The following is a 24,829-nucleotide window of genomic DNA, read 5'->3' as shown; positions in this document are numbered from 1 at the left end:
AACTAGAGCATGCACCACTCTGGCGAGACAGTCCGCGGACAGGTAGGGTCTCAGCCTGCGTACCAGATGGAGCTGGTAGACAGCTGCCCTGGACACAGAATTGACCTGTGCCTCCATGGACAGCTGTGAGTCCAAAATGACTCCCAGGCTGCGCACCTGCTCCTTCGGGGGCACAGTTACCCCATTCAGGATCAGGGAGTCCTTCACACCTGCCCACCGCCTGTACCTACCCCAAATACTTCCGTCTTGTCAGGATTCAACCTCAATCTGTTAGCCGCCATCCATCCTCCAACCGCCTCCAGGCACTCACACAGGACCTTCACCGCCTTCACTGGTTCTGATTTAAAAGAGAAGTAGAGCTGGGTATCATCTGCATACACCCAGCCCAAACCTCTTGATGATCTCTCCCAACGGCTTCATATAGATATTAAAAAGCATGGGGGAGAGGACAGAACCCTGAGGCACCCCACAAATGAGAGCTCAGGGGTCTGAGCACTCATCCCCCAACACCACTTTCTGGACACGGCCCAGGAGGAAGGAGCAGAACCACTGTACCTCGGGTTACATATGCTTCAGGTTACATACACTTCAGGTTACAGACTCCGCTAACCCTGAAATAGTACCTCGGGTTAAGAACTTTGCTTCAGGATGAGAACAGAAATCCTCCAGCGGCGCAGCAGCAGCAGGAGGCCCCAGTAGCTAAAGTGGTGCTTCAGGTTAAGAACAGTTTCAGGTTAAGAACAGACCTCCAGAACGAATTAAGTACTTAACCCGAGGTACCACTGTATAACAGTGCCCCCAGCTCCCAGCCCCTCTTGATGGTCCAGAAGGATGTTATGGCCGATGGTATCAAAAGCCAGTGAGAGATCCAGCAGAACTAGGAAACAGCTCTCACCTTTGTCCCTAGCCCACAGGAGATCATTGACCAGTGTGACCAAGGCAGTTTCAGTCCCATGATGAGGCCTGAATCCCGATTGGAAGGGATCCAAACGGTCCGCATCCTCCAGGCGTGCCTGGAGTTGTTCAGCAACCACCCGCTCAATCACCTTGCCCAAGAATGGAAGATCTGAGACTGGGCTTGGCTTCTTTATTTGTGCCTCAATCTTGCTGGATAGCTTTGGGGAGGCCTTCTCAAGAGGTTCAGGGAGACCCAGGCCACCTCCAGCTCTTGAGGGCCCTAGCCATAATGATAATAAAAAAGGGAACAGGAAAACAAGGCACCAAAAAAGAGAGAGAAGGAAATCATTTGATTTTTTAAATTTATCATTGAGTAAATGCTTCTCTAGTCTTTTGCTGGGCCAATGCACTAATGCGCAGCTCTCGGGTGAAATCGTTTTGTCACATTTTGCTCCAATGCACGTATCTGGGCTTCCGGGGTCCTATTCTGACTGGCCCTGCGGCTGGGCCTTGTCAGCCAGATGGGGAACCTAGCTCAGTGTGTGTGCATGCGTGTGACCCGGTGGTTTCTGAGCTTCCTGTTGAAAAGCCCTCGCAACGCGGAAGTTCGCTCTGGGGGAGATCAGAGAGCGCAGAGCCCCGAGGCATCTTGACAGGGCCAGGATGAGCCGGAGGTCCAAGCCAGCAGCCCGGACGCAGCAGGAGAACGTGTCCTCCTCCCTCCTTGAGGACCACGAGAACCAGCAGGTCTTTGAACTGTTGGGCAGAAAGTGCACGGTAATTCTGTTATCATTTCACAGGGGCGGAAGGGCCTTGGAAGCAGAAGCCAGAACTTCCTGAGAGTCGAGGGGAGGGAGGAGGCTGCCAGAAGGACGGCAGGTGGTTGTGGACTGGGATTTAATGGCCACATTTGGGGGTGGGGGATTCAAGTGGTACAATGCAGAGGACCCCTGGGTTTGGTTCGGAGCAGGCAGCCTGGGGCCAGTCCCTTTCAGCTTGACTTCCCTTTCTGCACTGGCTTGAGGATAAATGAGAAAATGCTAGAAAATTATGACAAACAGTAAGAGAGTAGTCAGGAAGGGGTGGGGTAGGGTAGGGGTAGTACCTCTGGGGGGCGAGACCCCATCATCCCACAAATGCCCACTTCAGAGTTTCAGTCTCTGGAACCGGTTCTGTTACAGGTGCCACATAGTACTCATTTCATATTTGTAAGAAATCAATATTTTAGTGTGGCAGCACCTACATTTTGGAACTTCCTGCCTCTTGATGAAGACTTAAATTGGTAACTGACTAGCATCGTTTTGGAAATAAGAAGATGCCCCGGTCGGGGTGGTTTGAAACCAGCAAATGGCAATGCTCTAGGCTTGGGATGCTCAACGAAAACCTGATTTCTCACGGCATCTTGAATCTCTCTCACCTTCCGTGTAGAAGAGACTGGAGGTATTGCTATGAAGCAATCGCTTGATTTGTAAAGTGAGAATGCTGCAGGTCGTAGTTTGTAGGCTGCCTTGTCTGCAGGAAATGGGGAAGAAAACCACTTCCTCAAGAGGCCCAGTGTGGTGGTTTGGGCAGTGATGACATCCAGACAGCCCCATCGTGCAGCCATACCCGCCTTCAGAATAGACCCTTTCACCTGGTTCAAAAATACTGGACCGACCAAAATATGAAGGGGAATATCCTTATCCACAAACAGATGTGTGGCCTGTTATGTACTGAGTTGAATAGGATCCAAAAGGCAGCAGTCTGATTGGTCCTAGAACAATAGGATTCAGAATGCAACAGTCTGATTGGTCCACAGGAGCCACCCAATCCAGCTCCAGGTGGAAGTGAATCTGCGACCTGATTGGCTTACAGGAGAATCCCGGAATTAGCCAATCACGTGGGGCCCATTGTGTAAATAATGTATATAAAGCAGACACTCTGGGGGAACTTCCATTCCTCCTCACCATTATGAGCTGAATAAAGAGCATGAAATCCACACTCGACTCTGAGTATATTTCATGACCTGTAGTGACAAGATAAAATATCACTTAATTTGAGATATGCATCATACAACACACTCCTCCTAGCCACTCCAAGCCGGGGGGGGGGAGAGAGGCGTAATTTTTGCTCCTCCTTTGGCCTGCACCCTTGGCAGGGAACAACCTTCAAGGTACGTCCCTGGATGAGGCCGATGGGAAGTAGAGTCCCAAGGAAAGTTTCACAGGAATGGGCGTGGGCGGGTGGGGGCAGCTGCCTCCCCCTGAATCCTAAAAAAATCTTTGAAAAGCATTAAAAATATTCAATTCACTGAGGTTCCGCCCCGCCCCCCTCAAGTCTTCCTCCTGTAACATCCTCTTTTGGGGGGGGGATTTCTACTCATGATCTCACCATAAAAAAAAAGCTCAACAACGTTTGCCCTCCCCCCCCCCCAAAAAAAATCCTGGCTCTGCCTCTGTTCACAGATCCCCATTTCATGGCTCCTCCATGGTTTGAATCCAGTTGAGACCTGCCCTTATAGTGAAACAGGGGTCCTGGCCTCCTTGATTCCAAAATATAATACTTCCACAAAACACGACTTGGATCCTAGGAGAAGTACATTTTAATAATTTACCGGAATGACAGTTTGTTGTCTCATTTTCCCACTCCTTCTCAAAGCCCTGTAACTGCACCGCTCACAGTGCCCTAAATCTGCTCCTGATTTTACCCCTGGTCAATGGTTCTCCATCTTTGGGTTAGGGATTTGGTGTGGTTTATAGGAAATTGCAGGAGGTGTAGATCATTAACATGCATGTGCTCTTTCCCGCTAGACCATGGTCACAACTGTGGCCCAACTCCTCCTGGCCTTGCCTCAAGGCAGCAGAAGCTGGTCCAAGCAAGGCTGCGGGGTCCTGTGCTTCGTGAAGGATAACCCCAGACGTTCCTATTTCATGCGCTTCTATGATTTGAAGGTACCAATTCCCTGGCTCCATTGTGACCTTGCCCTTCATCCTGTCACCCTTCCAGGTGTGAGCACCTGGAGCTCATTCATGAGAATAAGCTGGAGGGGAGGTGTCGTGAGCGGGAACCGCTGCCCGCATTCACAGGGGGTGTAATCAAGCCCCCTGCATCACTGAGTCCTGTGCCCGCATCATGCCCACCACCCAGCCAATATGGCTGGGTGGGGGCATGGTTTAGCTGTATTTGAATGACTGCGGGCACACAGACTCCCTTCTTGTTCCTGGCTTCCTCGGATCACCTGCCCTCCCTCTCTTTAGGTTTTTGCTTCGTTTCTTGACCTTGCTATGGACTTTGGTTGGTCGCCTTGGTTGTCCAAGGGGCCTGGTAGGATAGATGATAAATAGATAGATAGATGGTAGATAGATAGATAGATAGATAGATAGATAGATAGATAAACTTCATTTGTATTAGCCAACGGCCATAGCAACATAAAACAAGCAATATATACAATTAAAAAGACAACAATGGTTAAAAAGGACAATCAGATGACCAAGATTATCGTTCAGATACCAGCCCTTAATCTCATTGCACCCTCAATAAACCTAGCAACCTTTGCTGTTGTCTGATCATTTTGATCTGATAAAAGAAAGAACAATGTGGCCTCAGATGGGCGGCCTGGGATGGTAAGTAAGAGTGGCGTGATGATCTCATTCCTCAGATCTTTATAAAGGGGACAGGACAGGAGAACATGAGCCACTGTTTCCAGATTGCCATCTCCACAGGGGCAGAGTCGTTTCTCAGTTTGTTTGTTTGTTTTTTAAAAAGATATTTATTAAGATTTTTAAGAAACAAAACAGAAAAGTAATAACAGAAAAAAAACATACAAAAAAGAATTACAAAAAAATACAACAATAAATGACTAAAACACATAACAACACAAAAACAAAAAGAAAAATAATTAAAAAACAAATCAATTTTTCACATTTTTCAGAATTCTCATTAGCTTGTTTCTTTGACCTCCTCACACCTCCCTTTTTTGTATTCCCAATCACATCATTAATTCAGCAAATCCTTACCCCTTTGTTTTATAACATTTAACTCTATTTTTCAACAAATTTACATCTTTATACTTTAACCAATTATCAAACCATTTTTACATATTCTTACTGATCTTATTACTAAGTCCACTTAGGTCCAGTCCAACATCATTTTAACATTCATTAATTTTACAGTATTTCTGTAAGTAGTCTTTAAATTTCTTCCAATCTTCTTCCACCAACTCTTCTCCCTGGTCACGGATTCTGCCAGTCATTTCCGCCAACTCCATATAGTCCATCACTTTCATCTGCCATTCTTCCAGAGTGGGTAAATCTTGTGTCTTCCAATACTTTGCCACGAGTATTCTTGCTGCTGTTGTAGCATACATAAAGAAAATTCTATCCTTCTTTGGCACCTGTTGGCCGACTATGCCCAGAAGAAAGGCCTCTGGTTTCTTCAAGAAGGTATATTTAAATACCTTTTTCATTTCATTATATATCATTTCCCAGAAAGCCTTTATCCTTGAGCACGTCCACCAAAGGTGAAAGAATGTACCTTCAGACTCTTTACATTTCCAACATTTGTTATCGGGCAAATGGTAGATTTTTGCTAGCTTGACTGGTGTCATGTACCATCTGTATATCATTTTCATAATATTCTCTCTTAGGGCATTACATGCCGTAAATTTCATACCAGTGGTCCACAACCATTCCCAGTCAGCAAACATAATGTTATGTCCAACATCCTGTGCCCATTTAATCATAGCAGATTTAACCGTTTCATCTTGGGTATTCCATTTCAACAGCAAGTTATACATTCTTGAAAGTATCTTTGTTTTTGGCTCTAACAATTCAGTTTCCAATTTCGATTTCTCCACCTGGAAGCCGGTTTTTTTATCCAAGTTATAAGCTTCCCTTATTTGATAATAATGAAGCCAGTCTCGCACTTTATCTTTTAATTTCTCAAAACTCTGCAATTTCAATTTATCTCCTTCCTGCTCCAAAATTTCCCAATATTTCGGCCATTTGGCCTCCATATTGAGCTTTTTCTGAGCCTTTGCTTCCATTGGTGACAACCACCTTGGGGTTTTGTTCTCAAGTAAATCTTTGTATCTTATCCAGACATTAAACAATGCTTTTCTGACAATATGATTTTTGTATGCTTTATGAGCTTTAACCTTGTCATACCACAAATATGCATGCCACCCAAAAACATTATTAAAACCTTCCAAATCCAAAATGTCTGTGTTCTCAAGAAGCAGCCATTCTTTCAACCAGCAGAATGCTGCTGATTCATAATAAAGTTTAAGGTCTGGCAGGGCAAATCCACCTCTTTCCTTTGCATCGGTTAATATTTTAAATTTTATTCTAGGCTTCTTGCCCTGCCAGACAAATCTAGAAATATCTTTCTGCCACTTCTTGAAACAGTCCATTTTGTCCAAAATCTGTAATGATTGAAACAAAAACAACATTCTTGGCAATACATTCATCTTTATAACAGCAATTCGGCCTAACAAGGAAAGCTTCAAATTTGACCATATTTCTAGATCTTTTTTCACTTCTGACCAACATTTCTCATAATTGTCTTTAAATAAGTTTAAGTTTTTAGCAGTCATATTAACCCCCAGATATTTTACTTTCCTTACCAATGTTAACCCTGTCTCCTTCTGAAACCTTTCTTTCTCTATCGGTGTTAAGTTTTTCTCAAGGACTTTGGTTTTTGACTTGTTCAACTTAAATCCTGCCACATGACCAAATTCTTGGATCAATTCTAAAGCTCTTTTAACACTAGATTCTGGCTCCTGTACCGTCAATACCAAATCATCTGCAAATGCCTTCAATTTATATTGTTTAGCTCCGACCTGTATACCTTTTATCAGACGGTCCCTTCTAATCATGTTTAGCAAAACCTCCAGAACTGAAATAAAAAGCAATGGGGAAATTGGGCACCCTTGTCGTGTCCCTTTCTCTATCTTAAATTTAAGAGAGAGTCGTTTCTCAGTTTGAATCTTTTGGTACCTGCCCTCAAGTACGGCAGAGGGCATCACATCCAATCTGGCCAGTGTGAAGGCACATCTGTATTTTGGGAAGGAATTTTTTTCCACTTGGGAGATTGGCCCCAACCACTTGGTTCTTCGCCTACCTCGTAGCAAATTGTCACAACTTTGTTAGGCATTGGAAAATGTGTTGTGTGTCGAAGGGGAGGTTGTGGCCATCATCTACCTTTGAAGGGTATTCTGTTAAAGGAATCTGGCGGTCATGGTTCCTGTCCGATGCCCAGGTGGTGGCTAGGGCCATGGCACGACCCTCCAGTCAACAAGCTCCCCCTACAGGTTGTTAACCTTTGTGTGATTCCTTGCAGAATGGGCAGGAGTCAAGTTATAGTCTGTTTGTTTGTTTTTTAATAGATATTTATTGAGATTTCAAAATATTACAAAAATGTAAAAAAAGAAAAAAGAGAAAAAAAGAAAAAAGAACAAAGATACAAAATAAAAATAATTAAAAACACATTCCATCTTAATTTACTTATCTTTCATTAGCTTGTTTCCCAGACTTCCTCACCTCTCCCTTTTTTGTATTCCAATTTAATTTATTAATTCAGCAAATCCTTTCCCACTTTAACTTAACTTAATCTTTCATTACATTATCTTAATCTATTTTCATCTTATCTTGTAAAAAAGAAACCTTAAAATTAAATACTTTAAGCTTATTTTTCCTAACTTCTCATATCCATTATACTCTTGCCCGATCCTTTAAATATTTATACTAAAGCCAAACAATTTCCTTTCAAACATCTTTCTAACATTCATCAATTATATACCACAAATCCTAGTAGCCAAATAGAAAAGAAAAAAAACATAAATTCATCCAGTGTCCCCTCCCCCTGGCCCCGGGCTTTGTCAGTCCATTTTATCTCATTGAACTAGCACATTAACCTGGTAACTTTATATCCGAGGCCCTTAAGTCACTTCCCTGTCCCTTCCACAATTTTTCTTCTAAATCTCCTTTCTCTCGTGTGAATTCCAATTTGATAATGTTATTAACCCTTCTCAACAAATCAACCCCTTTTCCACAGTCCAGATTAAACTCCATATAAAATTTACAATCATGCTTCAAAAACCCTCCAAATTTGGGAGCCAAGTTATAGTCTGTTTGATCCAATGTCTCAGCCAATACACTCACATCCTGGAACCAATAAAGTTATGGCCTTTTTTAGTCCATTAACCTAAAATACTTGTGTCCATGTGTCTTATTTTATCTCCTTGACTCACAACAAATGCTAGTGAGGAGAGAAGGTTTAGCCACAAGCCCAGGTCTGACTGGCACGGGCACAGGAGTGAAAGAAGACCAGGGAAACATTTGATTCAGTTTTTATTCAAAGGCCAACCTACTGTACCTAATTCACACCTTCTGGACTAGATGCCAAGCAAACTATAGCTAGCCTTCCAAATTCACACTTATTTGAATTTGTCAATGCAGCTCTCCAGCCCGGTAATGTATACAAAAATGCACATACTGGGGTCAAGGAGGCATAAAAATGCATATATTGGTGGAAATAATGTACAGAAATGCATCATATTAAGGGGAATTGCTTCCTCTATCCCTTCTCTGCTCCTTTGTTTCAGGATAGGAAGATGACCTGGGAGCAGGAATTGTGCAGCCAGCTGGTCTACTTGGCTCCCACCTCTTATTTCCACACCTTTTCAGGAGATGTGAGTATTGACTCATAGAATCATAGAATTGTAGAGTTGGAAGGGACTCTGAGGGTCATCCAGTCCAACCCCCTGCAACGCAGGAATCTCAACTAGATCATATATGACAGGTGACCATCCAATCTCTGCTTAAAAGCCTCCAAGGAAGGAGAGACGACCATCTTCTCGTGTGAGTCTGTTCCACCATCCAACAGCTCTTCCTGTCAGAAAGTTCTTCCTGATGTTTAGTCAGAATCTCCTTTCTTGAGGCCATTGGCTCAGATCCTGACCTCCAGAGCAGGAGAAAGCAAGCCTCTTCCATGTGAGAGCTCTTTAGATTGATGAAAATGTGGGTATGTGAATATGTGCATATATGTGTAGGCAGTGCTTTTTTTCTTTAAAAAATGTTTAGGGGTACTCTCCTTTTGACTCAAGAAAATCACCATTTTAGAGTTCAAATCGGGGGAAATAAATACAGTAAATGGTCAAAAGTACAAAGATTCACAAAATGATTTGGGTTATGCTTACCCCCAGTAAAAAAGCACTGTGTGTAGGATTCCTAAAATGTCCTGTGACTCTGCTGGAGGGAAAGGCCAAAGGCTGCAGAGAAGAAGCACAAGCACATCAGAAAAAATAAAGCAAGCATTTTTATTCGCACATTCTACTGTGTTGTGTGCAAGAAAAGTTAGCATGTGGAGATGAAAGCATTTTCTGCTTTGTTGCTTTTCATAAAGTAACAATATAATTTCAAATGTACATCTATTGTTGTTGTTTTTTAACTAAGCCTTCAAAATATAAAAGTTATTCAATTATATTTTAATAGATAAATAAATGTAAACTTGGGGAAACTCCAGCTCCCTTTTTCGGATGTGCATTGAGCTGTGTGACAGTTTTGTTAAAGGAGCTGGAGTCATATAGGGTTATTCCCATGGGAACGGCCATGGTCCCATACCCCAGAGGTTTTGACTTGGGATTGCTTTCAGGAGTGCAGCGTGGGGCTCAACTTTGCCGATGAGAATGAGGCATACAATTTTCAACAAATGGTGGAAGAGAAGATTCAGAAGAGGAACCAGAGAATGGGTAGGTGTCATGCCTCTTTCAAAATGGCGGCTGTAAGGAAATATGTCTGCAGGGTTTGCAACTCAGGGACAAATCAGACACTAAAAACAAATGGAGAAAAAGTGGCTGCTTTTTCTGATGCGAAGCAGTTTGGGGAGGGGTGCTTCTTTGAGCAAAAAAAAAAAGTGGTGGCTTAACCCTTTCCCTGCCAGCCATTTCCCCATGCTAAATTGACACCTCATCCCCCATAAAATTACATGTAAAACAACAATAAACATTCAGATAAATATTTCTGAATATGTTACAAAGTTGTGTCAGTGTGTATGTACCAAGAGGGATGCCAACTTTTTATAGGCTTTGGGATTTGTTGGCAGCAGGGTCATGGGTGAAGAAGAGAGAATGCAGTGAGAGCAAGTGTGGTGTAGTGGTTAAGAGCGGTAGTCTCGTAGTCTGGTGAACCGGGTTCGCTTCCCTGCTCCTCCACACGCAGCTGCTGGGTGACCTTGGGCCAGTCACACTTCTCTGAAGTCTCTCAGCCCCACTCACCTCACAGAGTGTTTGTTGTGGGGGAGGAAGGGAAAGGAGATCTTTAGCCGCTTTGGGACTCCTTCGGGTAGTGATAAAGTGGGATATCAAATCCAAACTCTTCTTCAGGCTGGTGTACGACTGAGCTAAACAGGTGGGGGACATGAATAAGAGACATGCTGGCATGCAGCGTTTAGGCGTTTCATCCCCTGAACTCTAGTCCAGACATGGAATGCAAACTTGTTGCCCCAACCATGAGGGCTAGGAATAGAAACTCAATTAATTTCTCAATAATTCAACATTTTCACAAAGTACCAAATTTCATCCACGTGGAGCTGAAGAGTGAGCAACTCTCTCTCTATATATATACAGTGGTACCTCGGTTTACGAACTTAATCTGTTCCGGAAGTCCGTTCTTAAACTATTCTTAAACCGAGGTGCGCTTTCCCTAATGAGACCTCCCGCCACCGGTGCCCTTCCACTGTTTGGATTCCATTCTTAGACTGAGGTAAAGTTCTCAAACCGGGACACTATTTCCGGTTTTGCAGAATTTGTAAACCGAATCGTTCTTAAACTGGACTGTTTTTAAACCGAGGTACCACTGTGTATATATATATATACACTGATGAGTGAGTGGTTCCTACAGCACAATGAACCCCTCTGCTGACCCAGACTCCATCTAAGAGGGGCCAGATTCTTCCAGGTACCCCTGAAGCATGGCAGAAACCCTTGTCTCCTCTTCATAAACCTCTTCCTGTTTTATAGACAGACAGCCGCCACCTCCACCTCCAGTCAATGAAGGTATGTATCTGTCCAGCCCACATATCCCTATACTGTTTTGTGTATGGTCGGAGCAGGGGCAATGGTGCTTTTTCTGTCAAGGACTACATTCCTTTCAGAATAATCTGTTGGTGGGCACATGCCAGCTGTGGGTGGGTCCAAAACCAGAGCCAGAAGCAGACACCCCCCCCTTCTCATTCTTTATCTCTTTCTACAACACACTTTTCTCCCTCTCTTTATCATACCTCCTTTTCTCTCTCCCCCTATTTTTCCCTGCCCTGTAGCTTTGCCAGAGGAGGGGTAGATTGCTCTTACCGGAAGCCCCACTTAACACTGACAGGGAGCTTTTAAAATAAGACTGGGCCCCACAAGTTACTCGCACCTGAGCTGAGCTATTAAGTGCAGGGCGAAAGCCCTTGATAGTCATAATTTGTCAGGAAGGATTCGAAACCTGCGGGATCAGAGATTCTTAAAGGACTGGAGTAAATATTTGAATTATTTGAAAAGCAATTGTAGGACTGCAAGAAGTTCTGTAAGGAGGACTTTGTGAAATATTGCAAGGAAGACTTTGAAAAGAATTATTAGTTAAGGACAATTAAAAGTAATAGAGAAATTAAGAAATGCAGAACAAGTGATAAAGAATGGAAAATCTTCAGAGGTTGTTGACGGAAGTCTAAAATACTGTATAAGATAAGAAGTTATGTTAAATGATTGTTGGAACATATATGTTAAAAAAATTAGATAGATGATAGATAGATAGATAGATAGATAGATAGATGATAGATAGATAGATAGATAGATAGATAGATAGGTAGATAGATAGATAGATAGATAGATAGATAGAGATAATCATAATTTGTCAGTAAACTCTGCTGGTTGAGGGCTCACCCTAGTTGCCAGAGAGGAAGTATTGCTGTAAGTACAACTGAATCCTGAATTTTTGCTTTAGAGTTGCGTTCCATATTTCAAAAAGTGATAATCCGGACAGAAAAGCTTTTTAAAGTTTTGCATCTAGACATTTGCATTTCTGCCTGAACATGCTGTATCCCACCTATGGCATTCTGGACATATGGCATTCCTGCTTTAGAGCCTGTGTATAGCAGTGCTGTCTTCAAGAAGTTCTCAGCAGCTCCCACAGGGAATTCTCCACAGGGAGCTGTTGATGGTGAGCTATCACTAGGGATGTCAGAGAATTCCATTGGAAACACAAGCGGGAGTGAAAATTGCCAAAATCCACATGCTTGTCTGAGGTGAGGAAAGGAAATCTTCAAATGCTGCCTAAATAATTACAGTATTTTCTGCATTGTTTTGATGTTTCCTTTTCATTGAAATAATCAGGTAATTATATAATCCCATCAGTTTTGTCCATAGCCGATAGCAAGACCAACAATGTAGGTTCTATCACAAGCTGAACTGCAGCAGAATAGAAACAGTGTTGATTGTGACAAACACAGGACGGGATGGAAATTGCTGCCTCTTTACATCCTGATCACTACTCTTTTTGCATCTGTTAGACAGAAGACCAGCTCTCCCCCAGCCGCCATCTTTTGGGATTGACTCAAATGGTAAGCAGCTTGCAGAAACTCTGTTTGCGTGCTATTTCTTCATTTATTTAATGTGTACCCATATCCACAACTACAAGTTCGCAGGTCAGCTAACAAATGCAGCATGAAAACAGAGAATTCAGCAATAAAATCAGAAACTTTCAGTAAAAGAAGCATCCAAAATGAACCACGGCAAAAGAGCTCTTGGTACAAGGGCCATAAAAAATAATTTCAATCTTTTTTAAAAAATTCCAAAAGATATACAAGATCACTAAAGTGATCTTTTATAATAGAGGCAACATCCTGTGCTGGGCCACTGTGAAGTTTCACTACTCTCTGCAACCATCAGATGTCAAGGAAATAAACAACTATCTGACTTTTAGAAGACATCTGAAGGCAGCCCTGTATCGGGAAATTTTTTTATGTCTGATGTTTTACAATTTTTTATATATGCGGTAAGCTGCCCAGAGTAGCTGGGGAAACCCAGTCGGATGGGTGAGGTATAAATAATAAAACTATTATGGGTATTATTATTATTATTAACCAGTTGTAGGGTTGCAGGTGGCAGTAGTGCATTGGATTGTAAACTAAAAGGTCACCTGTCATTGCCAAAGCAGGGCATCCTTACTGGACGCCCCTGTCCATGGTGCTGTACCACTTGATGAAGAGTACATCTCTCCATCCTTGGGCTTATGGGAGCCCACCACTACACTTTTCTAGGTGACCAAGATAAAATAAGGTCAAATTTTCTTCTTTAGCTGCTTGTTCCAGTACCAGCAGCTCCATATACTGTCATTATGTTGGTCTGGGGAGGAGAGGAGGGTCTTCGTCAGACCCTTTGTATGCTCCCCTCACCACAGTTTTCTTTAAAGGGGAAGATGTGTGGTTTTGCACAAGCAAAATAGGGGCAGCCCGCCTGATCTGTTTGTTTGTTTAAAGAATAATAATAATAATAATAATTTTATTATTCATACCCCACCCATCTGGCTGAGCTTCCCCAGCCACTCTGGGTGGCTTACACCACATAAAAAATTGCAAAACATTAGACATTAAAAATTTCCTGATACAGGGTTGCCCTCAGCGTAACCAAGGCAGTTTCAGTCCCATGATGAGGCCTGAATCCCGATTGGAAGGGATCCAAATGGTCCATGTCTTCCAGGCGTGCCTGGAGTTGTTCAGTGACCACCTGCTCAATCACCTTGCCCAAGAATGAGACTGGGCGACATTTGGGCATATTGGCCGGGTCCAAAGATGGTTTTTTAAGAAGCGGTTTAATAACCACCTCTTTCAGCGGGTCTGGGAAGGCTCCCCCACAGAGGGAAGCATTCACCACCCTGTGGAGCCCATCACCCAGCCCTTACTGGCTCACTTTTATGAGCCAGGATGGGAAGGATCAAGGAGACAGGTGGTCAGTTCACCCATCCAAGCAGCCTGTCCACATCCTTGGAGGTAACAGATTGGAACTGATCCCATGCAACTTGACTAGACAGGACTCTAGCACTCTTCTGCCCCAGCCCTGCTCCCGTGGTGGGGTCTACCTCTTTCCAAATCTGCACTCAGAAAACTGGGTCTTCCAAATAGGATGTCTGGTGCAAACTAATGACTTCCTAAAAATCACTGCAACACCCCCCCCCCATATGACCTGGGTTGCTGTGCTTAAAAGAAATCTGGTAGACAAGCAGCAGCAAGAACAGGCCCATCTGCTTTATCCAACCGAGTCTTTGCTACACATGCCAGGTCAAGTCCTCCATCCACAATCAAGTTGTGGATGACAGGGGTCTTGTGAATCATTGACCTGGCATTGTACAGCAGCACCTTAAGGTCACGTGGGTCTCCCTTGTTGATTCCAGTATCCTTCTGGTCAAGACCAAACCTGGAGGCAGAGATAGTCTTCAAACAACTACTGAGCCTGCCTCCTCGGTAATGACATGGTCTGGTCCTAGCATAACTCCTCCTCTTACCCGTGATCACTGAGATCAGTTGTCCCAGTGCCCTTGGAACCTGCCACAGCCATTCTGTTGACTGGGACCCACTCCCAGGTAGTCCTGGGATGTGTTATACAAACTATACAATAAACCAATAAAACAGTAGAAACTAATAATAAAAAATTGCAGTTACAGTGGTACCTCTGGATGCGAACAGAATCCATTCCAGAGCCCCGTTCGCATCCTGAAGTGAACGCAAGACGCAACTGCGCGTCTGCGCGTGCACGGGTCACGTTTTGGCACTTCCACGCATGACGTCATTTTGAGCGTCTGCGCATGCGCAAGCGGTGAAACCCAGAAGTAACACGCTCTGTTACTTCCGGGTCACCGCGGAGCACAACCCAAAAATATTTAAGCTGAAGCGTATTCATCCCGAGGTATGACTGTATACTAAAATTAAACTAATCCCCAGACCCAACTAAACATTTATCCCACCCCAACAGAGCAAAAAACAAACAAACCGAACAAAGAACCCAAATTTAAAATGCCATAGATTAAAAACTATTTTAAAACGTTTAAAAACATTTAAAAGCAATTTCAACAGTTGCCCCAACCACAGACTTTGTTCCTGTGAGTTTGGGCTCCAGCGCTCACAGCAGGGCAATGTCCCGCGGCCTCCCAGGAGTCTCTTACGCTGAGCAGGGTGAGTCTGGGCCCTGTCCCCTAGGCCAGGTGGAAAGGGTCTTGCAGGGAGCCGTCTTCAGCACTCACAGCAGGGCAATATTTATCCAGCTCTTTAGCTGAAAAAGTTCCCAGTGACTTAGGTAAAATAAACACACAGATACAGTCAAACAATGCTAGAGAATAAAGAGATGAAACACAGAAAGGAAAACAATGTATGAGATGGCGGGCAACACAGGGAGTGTTATAGAGGGAGGTCTGATTGATAGGTGTTCTCTTCCTCATCCCATCTTATGTTCCCCAAAGGACGTGGCGTGCAGCCAAACTCTCCTCCACCATCTCTGCCTCTGGCAACTGTTGACATCCAGAATCCAGACATCACATTTTCCCGCTACCGTGGACTTCCTGTTCCTACTGCAGTGGAGAAAAAGAAGGGGAAGAAAAAGATTTCAAAGGCTGACATTGGCGCTCCAAGTGGGTTCAAGTGAGTGCTTGCAGAAGTTATGCAGACTCTCAAAGACTGGGATCTGGGGAGAGTAGGACACCTTCAAATTTCAAACAACGTAACAGAAAGGATTCCTTGACTTCAGTTTCTTTTTCTGAAGTTTTCATATCAGGCTTTCTTTGTTTTGCCGTTGAAACTCTTGTTTCTTTACTTGCATATGGAAATTTTCTATGAAATACAGCTTGAGAACTACTTCCGTAGCATAGTGTGCTGAACCCTAACCCACAGCAGAGGACTGCCATGCTGTGCTTTGCACATGCGCAGGTGCTGCCCCATATGGAAATGTGGTGGGAACATAACTAGGATGCAAGCAAGTCACAATATGCTGCAGATGGAAGGAGTAGAGGGGAAGTCGAAGAGGTCTGGAGGCCGTCATGTGGACGCATTGCAATGCAAGGCCTTCACTCATTGAATGTCTTCTGTGATTCCTTTCCAGGCATATCCAGCACATTGGATGGGATCCCAACAGTGGATTTGACGTACGTAGCCATGGTGATTCATCAATAGACTTGAAAGAGAGAGAATCTCAGTGGGGGGAAATTATCCTGAGGTCTCACATGCGTATGAGATCATAGAATCATAGAATCATAGAGTTGGAATAGACCACAAGGGCCATCGAATCCAACCCCCTGCCAAGCAGGAAACACCATCAGAGCACTCCTGACATGAGACATGCCTATGAAATGTAAAGTATTGCACTTGGGCAAAAAAAGAGAGAGGCATAAATACAAGATGGGTGACACCTGGCTTGAGAGCAGTACATGTGAAAAGGATCTAGGAGTCTTGCTTGACCACAAACTTGACATGAGCCAACAGTGTGACGTGGCAGCTAAAAAAGCCAATGCAATTCTGGGCTGCATCAATAGGAGTATAGCATCTAGATCAAGGAAAGTAATAGTGCCACTGTATTCTGCTCTGGTCAGACCTCACCTGGAGTACTGTGTCCAGTTCTGGGCACCACAGTTCAAGAAGGACACTGACAAACTGGAACGTGTCCAGAGGAGGGCATCCAAAATGGTCAAAGGCCTGGAAACGATGTCTTATGAGGAATGGCTAAGGGAGCTGGGCATGTTTAGCCTGGAGAAGAGGAGGTTAAGGGGTGATATGATAGCCATGTTCAAATATATAAAAGGATGTCATATAGAGGAGGGAGAAAGGTTGTTTTCTGCTGCTCCAGAGAAGCGGACACGGAGCAATGGATCCAAACTACAAGAAAGAAGATTCCACCTAAACATTAGGAAGAACTTCCTGACAGTAAGAGCTGTTTGACAGTGGAATTTGCTGCCAAGGAGTGTGGTGGAGTCTCCTTCTTTGGAGGTCTTTAAGCAGAGGCTTGACAACCATATGTCAGGAGTGCTCTGATGGTGTTTCCTGCTTGGCAGGGTGTTGGACTCGATGGCCCTTGTGGTCTATTCCAACTCTATGATTCTATGATTCTATGATTCTATGAGACCTTTGAGTTACTGAAGTCCAGCAAACTCTGTGTTTATACATAGAATCATAGAATTGTAGCGTTGGAAGGGACCCTGCAATGCATGACCTGCTTATTTACATCATACCTGACTGAAAACATGAGGCCCTTTCTCTCAAGGTTTGCTTGTATATTCCAGTTATAAGGTGTTGTCAGAGCTAGTTGCTGTGCCAAAAAGTTTAGACTGGAGCCAAGAGGAAGCAATGCTGTTATTTAGTTTAGGAAGAGCAGGTGGTCTCCTAGTTACTCTTTTCATTGAACAGCTTTGATTCAGAAGCTTCTATAGGGATATCACCTGGCCTACTCTCACTTCTCAGCTGGTATGGCTAGTCTTCTGCCTGCATTTGGCTGGAGTTGGGTGATAAGGCACAGCCTAAACAGCTACAGGAAGGATGTGGGACCCTCCAGTTGTTGCTGGACTCTAACTCCCTTCAGCCCTAGCCTTCAGGGCCAGTGGTCAGAAGTACAGTGGTACCTTGAGTTACAAACGCCTCAGATTACAAACGCTTCAGGTTACAAACTCTGATAATCTGGAAGAGTTACCTCGAGTTGAGAACTTTGCCCCAGTCTGAGAACGCCTCTAGTTAAGAACAGTTTCAGGTTAAGAACGCACCTCCACAACGAATTAAGTTTGTAACTAGAGGTACCACTGTAATGCTTAAAGATAGTTGAAGTTTTAAGATTGATTTGACAATGAAGAAGGTTTAAGGTGATGGTAGATAAGGCATGGAGGGACGTGGGTGGCGCTGTGGGTAAAACCCCAGTGCCTAGGACTTGCTGATCGTAAGGTCGGCGGTTCGAATCCCCGCGGCGGGGTGAGCTCCCGTCGTTCGGTCCCAGCTCCGGCCCACCTAGCAGTTTGAAAGCACCCCTAAGTGCAAGTAGATAAATAGGTACCGCTTTATAGCAGGAAGGTAAACGGCGTTTCCGTGTGCGGCACTGGTGCTGGCTCGCCAGTTGCAGCTTCGTCACGCTGGCCACGTGACCCGGAAGTGTCTTCGGACGGTGCTGGCTCCCGGCCTCTTGAGCGAGATGAGCGCGCAACCCTAGAGTCGGTCACGACTGGCCCGTACGGGCAGGGGTACCTTAAATTAGGCAAAGGTTAGGACTGTATAATTGTTTTAACCGTACCAGGTACCTCATTCTATGCTGGAAGCCAGGTCCTATCAGTTGTAACCCTATGACCATCGTGACTTGAGCATTGGCTGAAGTAGATGGGCACTGAACAGACATGGCAACACATTCTCTCTCTCTCTCTCTCTCTCTCTCTCTCTCTCTCTTTCTTTCTTTCTCTCTTTCTCTCTTTCTCTCTTTCTCTCTTTCTCTCTCTCTCTCTCTCTCTCTCTTTCTCTCTCTCTCTCACACACATTTGTCTATGTTTTTATTTCAGGTGAATAATTTAGATCCCGATTTGAAGACATTCTTCTCCCAGGCAGGAATCAGTGAGGCTCAACTGACCGATGTTGAGACTTCAAAGATTATCTATGACTTCATTGAAGGCCAAGGGGGGCTGGAGGCTGTGAAGGAAGAGCTGAGACGACAGGGTGAGCTGCTGGAATGGGAGGGTCTCCAACCTCAGGTATCATTGGCTGCCTCTCTGAGACTGGACCAGTGAATGGCTCCAGATCCTGGTCTCTAACTAATACTACACTGACTATTAGAAGGCCTATCCATGCTGAACGTTTTGTTTGAGCTTGGATGTACTGATCTGAGTAATAACTTCTGGAGCAGTAGCCATGTTAGTCTGTTGCAGTAAGAACAACAAAGATCCTTGTGTCACCTCAAACGGTTACTGATTTATGACAGCTTAAATGTTTGTGGATTAGTAGTGGGTGGCGCTGTGGGTTAAACCACAGAGCCTAGGGCTTGCCGATCAGAAGGTTGGCGGTTCGAATCCCCGCGATGGGGTGTGCTCCCATTGCTCGGTCCCAGCTCCTGCCAACCTAGCAGTTTGAAAGCACATCAAAGGGCAAGTAGATAAATAGGTACCACTCCAGTGGGAAGGTAAACGGCGTTTCCGTGCACTGCTTTGGTTCGCCAGAAGTGGCTTAGTCATGCTGGCCACATGACCCGGAAGCTGTACGCCGGCTCTCTCGGCCAGTAAAGCGAGATGAGTGCCACAACCCCAGAATTGTCCGAGACTGGACCTAACAGTCAAGGCGTCCCTTTACCTTTACCTTTTAGAGTCCACTTATGAGATGCATGGATTGTAGTCCACAATTGGCATTGGCATGCAGGGGTGTGTCTATGCGTATACATTTATCTTTCACCATTGAGTGGTGGAATTTTGGACTGTGTGTTCATCGGTATGCTGATGACCTTTACATCTATCTCTCCTTTTCAACTTCAGCAGGTGGGGTGGTGCATGTTCTGAATCAGAGCCTGGATGCAGTTATGGACTGAATGAAGGCCAATAAAGGGAAACTCAATCCAGACAAGACGGAGCTATTGTTAGTGGGTGGCTCTTCTGACTGGATGGCTGCATGTTCTTGATGGGGCTGCAGTCTCTCTGAAGGAAGAAGTCTGTAGTTTTGTGATTCTCCTGGATCTTTTTCTGTTATGTGAGGCACAGGGGGCCACAGTTGCATGGAGCGCTTTCTACCAGTATACTATTTGCCAGGGGTAACCTAGCTTCCATAGGCTATGCTCTACTAGAGCTATGCTCTGGTAACTTCCCAGCAACTGGTATTCAGAGAGAGACAATAATCTTTATTGTTCTCACAGATCTAAATGTGATCTGCACAATAAGTCATCTATCAAAATATTTTTGCTAGTTCTAAAATACATGGATAGTTCTCTGCTAAAGCTGCCCACTGGGATTTTAGTGTTGATATTTGTCTCATTTCAGGTCCAAGTCATCCTCCACCCCCACCCCCAAATCGTTCTGGCCCTGGACATAGCCGAAGTGGTCCTCTACCACCCGTCCCGCCTGTATCAAACAGGGGAGCTGTCCCTTCGCCTCCACAGCCCTCTCGAGGACAGCCCAGCCCTCAGTGGGGGCCTCCTCCACCTGTCTCTCGGCCGGGAGCAGCTCGTCCCCCACCACCCCCAGCTGGGTCAGCCCCACCGCCACCCCCGCCACCCCCGCCACCACCGCCACCCCCTCCTGCATTCCCAAGTTCTTCCCCATGTCCCCCTCCCCCTCCCCCCTCTGGAGGGCTTAGCTCACCTGCTGTTGCCTCCACCGGACGTGGTGCATTACTGGATCAGATACGCCAAGGAATACAACTCAATAAGGTAAGACACAGTGGAGAGCATCAGAAGATGGTTCGTGCTTAGTGTGTTATGATTTCTCATATATGATTTCCCTGGTTGGATTGGCTAGAGCAGGCATGTCCAACAGGTAGACTGTGATCCACCAGTAGATCACTGGACATCTGTGGTAGATCACCAGTAGATTACCGGCTCCCCCCCAAAGAAGCTCAACAGTTTTGGCTCCCCTAAAGAAAGCTCAACAACTTTGACCTGAACCCCCCAAAACAGGGCTTTCCTTCCTAAAAAAACCCTCAAAATCTTTGCCCTGCACCCCAAAAATGGGGGTAGATCACTGCCAGTTTTTAACTGTGAGTAGATCGCAGTCTCTTGAGAGTTGGCCACCCCTAGGCTAGAGAATTACTTAAGAATCAGATGTGGCAGGAGGATAGCAAAGTTATGGCAATGTGTGATAATGGAGGAAAGAAATATGATGTCAGACTTAACTGTTCTCATTACATTAAAGCCTAGTTCTCCAGTTATCTACCACTTCAGACTGCAGGTAGGGAATCACATGATGGAATACTCCCCAATTGGGAGTGGGGGGGGAAATAACTCCTATATATTAGAGAGGGTTCCAACTTGTTGGTACATATGTACACATGTGGTGGGAATGTCTTTGTGCATCAACATTCTGGGTGGGGTGATGTTTAAGGAAATTAACTCCAACATTGAACAGTGGGCTCAACCTGCCCTGCAGTTATCAGTGCAAGGACCATCATAGCTTGCAACTAAGGATTTTCATGGTGTGGGGTTTGACCTGTGGTATTAGAGAATATAGCAGACTGCTGCTTTAGAAAAATTTAGAAGTTTAGAAAAAAACTTTAGAAAAGTTTAGGGTTGGTTGCCCCTGGCCAGAAATAGAAGGGCCCTTTTGAAACAATTAACTTTGCTAGTGTAGTAGAACACAGTTGCTAACTGCCATCATTAAATGTTTCATTTGGACATTATATTTTTTGCTACTTTTTGATATTTTTATGCACCTAAAAGGAAGGAAAAGAGAAATGGACTAATATACGTATTTTTAAGAAGTGCTGCTGTACTAAATTCTGAGACAATGTGTTTTCATTTTGCTAGGCACCTATTTTTCACTTACTGACAATTTGCCTTAATTGTCTTTATGCTTATGTACACATATATGTAATATTGTGATGGCATTATACTCTCTCTCTCTTTGCTTTTGTTTTTGCTTTGCTTTACCCTTTTAAACATCTCAATAGAAAATTAAAGGCAAATAAAAAAAAATCCTACTAGCGTGACAGGGAGAAAACTAGGCCAGAACCCTTCTCTCTATTACTTAGAATTTTATGTGGAAGGAAGCGTTATCTCTGAAAGAACATTCAGTGGTATAAGCCCCCCTGTAATTTAAAGTGGTATAGCCCAGACATGGTCGATTGCATTTGTGCAAACTAGTCTTAAATATTTCCCTGTTACCACTGTCCACTGGATTGTGACAGCTGTATCTGTTTTGAGGAGGAGCAGAGTGAACAAAGACAGCTTTGTGTGGTTGAAAGGTTTGTGCGGGCTCTAAGGGCCGTCAACATTCGAAGCCCTAATGACACCACTTGCAATCCTTTTACCTTTCAGACACCTGATGTGCTGGAACCGCCATCGCCTGCACAGAGCTCTGAAGGCCTGGTAGGAGCTCTTATGCACGTGATGCAGAAGAGAAGCAAGGTCATTCATTCCTCAGGTGAATTTTGTTGCATCTGATACATCTCATCCTTTGAACTGCGTGCTTACAGACAAAAACTTATCAACCTGTCTAAGGTTTTGTGCTTGACTGGAAAGGACAAAGCTAAGATCTGAGACAGAGCCAGTGGCATTTTGCAAGGGGTGAAATCTTGATTCCTGCACTGGTATTGTATCTAGTGTTAAACAGGTACAGTGGTACTTTTGGTTGCGAACGGGATCCGTTCTGGAGCCTCGTTCGCAACATGAGCAGAACGCAACCCGTGTCTGCACGTGCCATAATTCGCGGCTTCTGCGCATGTGCGTGGCGTTATTTTGAGCTTCCGCGCATGCGGCGAAACCTGGAAGTAACCCTTTCCGGTACTTCTGGGTCGCCGCGGGACACAACCTGAAAACGCTCAACCTGAAGCAAATGCAACATGAGGTATGACTGTAAATGCAAATGCCACTGTTACTCAGAGGAGAACCATTGAAATCAATAGAGATTACTAACTTTAGTCCACTCATTTATTATTTTTAAAAATGGGTCTACTCTGAGTAGGATTAGCACTGAATACAACTTCAAGGAAGAAGGGTAGGCTGAAATAACTTGTAAGTATGGAGTGGTGGTTTGGATGAATGAATGGGATGACCATTCATTCCTGTATGGAAAAAGAGGTGTAGGTGCACTTTAGAAGTGTCATTCAGGAATTCCTCCTCTCAAATTGTTCCTTTGTTCTACTGTACCCACAGATGACGATGAAGACAATGGTGATGATGAAGAAGATGACGAGTGGGATGACTGAGTCCAGAAGGACGCAAAGCCCGATCCTTCTGACAATCTGTTGCTGTCTGAATTGCTGTGGGCATTTAATCAGACTGCTACCTTGTTATGGTCTCCCTCACAATCTGTGCAGAAATCCAGTAGGTGCAAGGGCAGCTCTGCTTTAGCCTCTACAGTGACAGGTCATTATTTTCCCATTCCTCCTCTCCAGCATAACTTAGGCTAAAGAATACGGTAATTCCCATTCTGTGCACCTGCAAGCCTTTGACAGTCTTAGAAAGTTCGGCTGTAATCCTCCCTCTTTCAAACCCTCGGTCTTGACAATACCACTTCTAATCTCCTCTAACTTTCTAAGAGCCATATTATCTTTCATCCAGCCCCTTCATCCTCCTTTCTTTCTCCTCGATGTATAATCTTGTGTGTCTTTAAGAAGTGGTTCCCCCTTTGAGGCCAATGTACAGGTATGAAGATTACAGGAATGTAAGCAAAACCTCTGTCTTATAAAATAACCAGTGCATTGTTAACACACATAAAAATCCTAGTTGTCTGAATTATTTGCACACCTTTCAGAGGAATGTTTTCCCTTGCTTTAGTTTTACCTTTGGGTAGGGGTGGTCAGGATGCAGTCTCCAAACTTTAAGACAGGTATACTGTACCTATTTACTTTCAAATTTGGTTGTTTTGATTGCAGTGTGATAGAGAGGACGCAAATCCAGATTTGACTTCAATGAATTATTCTTTTATTTACAGTATTATAGAGATATATACTGGAAACTAAAGTATTTTCAGTGGCTTGGATCCTAATTTGCTATTCTCTCCGCACAAGGGGGTGTGTGATTTCTGCCAAACGGTCTGCAACGCCCCACATCATATCTTACACCATTCCCAGTGGTCCCCACTGGACGCAGAAGGTTTTGAAAGAAAGGGGAGGTGGGAAAGTCCAGTTCCATGAACTCTGTTCTATTCTGGGGAAGGAAAATTGGCTTGGATCTTAATGTGCCTGTTGGACAGAACAAAACGAAAACAAAAAAATATCTGGAAGACCACAAATAAATACCATATTTTTTGCTCTATAACATGCACCCAGCCATAACACGCACGTAGTTTTTAGAGGAGGAAAATTCGTAGGCATGCCACCTGTAGGCATTCCCTCCATAACACGCACAGACATTTCCCCTTACTTTCTAGGAGGAAAAAAGTGAGTGTTATGGTGCAAAAAAAACGGTAGCTTATGCCACTTACCTTTGAATGGAATTAATATTGTAGTAACTAGAGACTTTTCAAGTGAGTAGCTCTACACAGGAAATCCTAGCTTCACCTTTGGTGTTTTGACATTGTGCAGAAGAAACTGGGCAACTTGGAGAACAGACACAGGATCCTTTTCTTTGAGGGTGCCTTCCGGAGGCCACGGATTCAAGCACATACCAGAACTTTAAGTTTGCATAATTAAAGTGGATTAAACAGCTCTGACACCCTAGTCCAACAAATCCACTTTGGGGGGGGGGGAATCAGTCTTTTTGTGGTTCAGAAAGTGATAGTGAAATGCATAGAAACATGTGGGATGAACATATGACTAATGGACAGACATATAAACATTCTGTAAATGAATCCAGATGAATGCTCAATAATGATAGGATATATAATCAAGCTTTATGCAAGCAAATACAGATAAATGTTCAATAAACAGGTTTTCTGAAGGGGGACTGAGCCTCAGCCTCCTGTACTTTTCACCTTCTGAAGTCAGACACCCTTTTTTTCTATTCCTGATTCATTATTCTCTTATTTAGAGGGTTGCTAGTGAAACATAAAAGTAGTACATTGTGCTGTGGTGGCAACAGGGTGGGGAAATGCTGTCTGGTAGTATATGAACATTATAAATTTGGTGCCAACGTGAGCTTTATTCTTTTAGGGCTAATAGCATCATGAAGAGGAAATTTGGTCAGGATTGTAACTAGGGAAAGAAGGGTGAAATCTCCTTCCACTCCCTGTGCTGCAGTTCCTATTAAAATTGACACCCACCTATGTGCCTATAATATATATATTTTTAAAAACTGTAACGTATTTTAAAGTGGCACATTGTGTCATGT

General features: G+C 44.1%; 1 protein-coding gene across 1 annotated transcript; it reads left to right on the top strand.

Moving 5' to 3' along the window:
* Positions 1 to 689: 689 nt before the first annotated feature.
* WAS (WASP actin nucleation promoting factor) lies at positions 690 to 23,349 on the top strand. Its single transcript, XM_053371216.1, has 12 exons — positions 690 to 1,674; positions 3,687 to 3,827; positions 8,480 to 8,566; positions 9,529 to 9,629; positions 10,899 to 10,930; positions 12,424 to 12,474; positions 15,366 to 15,543; positions 16,001 to 16,043; positions 18,426 to 18,579; positions 19,884 to 20,272; positions 21,875 to 21,980; positions 22,712 to 23,349. Exons 1-12 carry the CDS (start codon positions 1,561 to 1,563, stop codon positions 22,762 to 22,764), a joined length of 1,449 nt encoding a protein of 482 aa, XP_053227191.1. The 5' UTR covers positions 690 to 1,560; the 3' UTR covers positions 22,765 to 23,349.
* The last annotated feature ends 1,480 nt before the right edge of the window (positions 23,350 to 24,829 follow it).

Source organism: Podarcis raffonei, chromosome 17, assembly GCF_027172205.1.
Source record: "Podarcis raffonei isolate rPodRaf1 chromosome 17, rPodRaf1.pri, whole genome shotgun sequence".
NCBI lineage: Eukaryota > Metazoa > Chordata > Lepidosauria > Squamata > Lacertidae > Podarcis > Podarcis raffonei.
The sequence above is the reverse complement of the archived record's forward strand: the minus strand, read 5'-3'. Positions and strand labels throughout refer to the sequence as shown.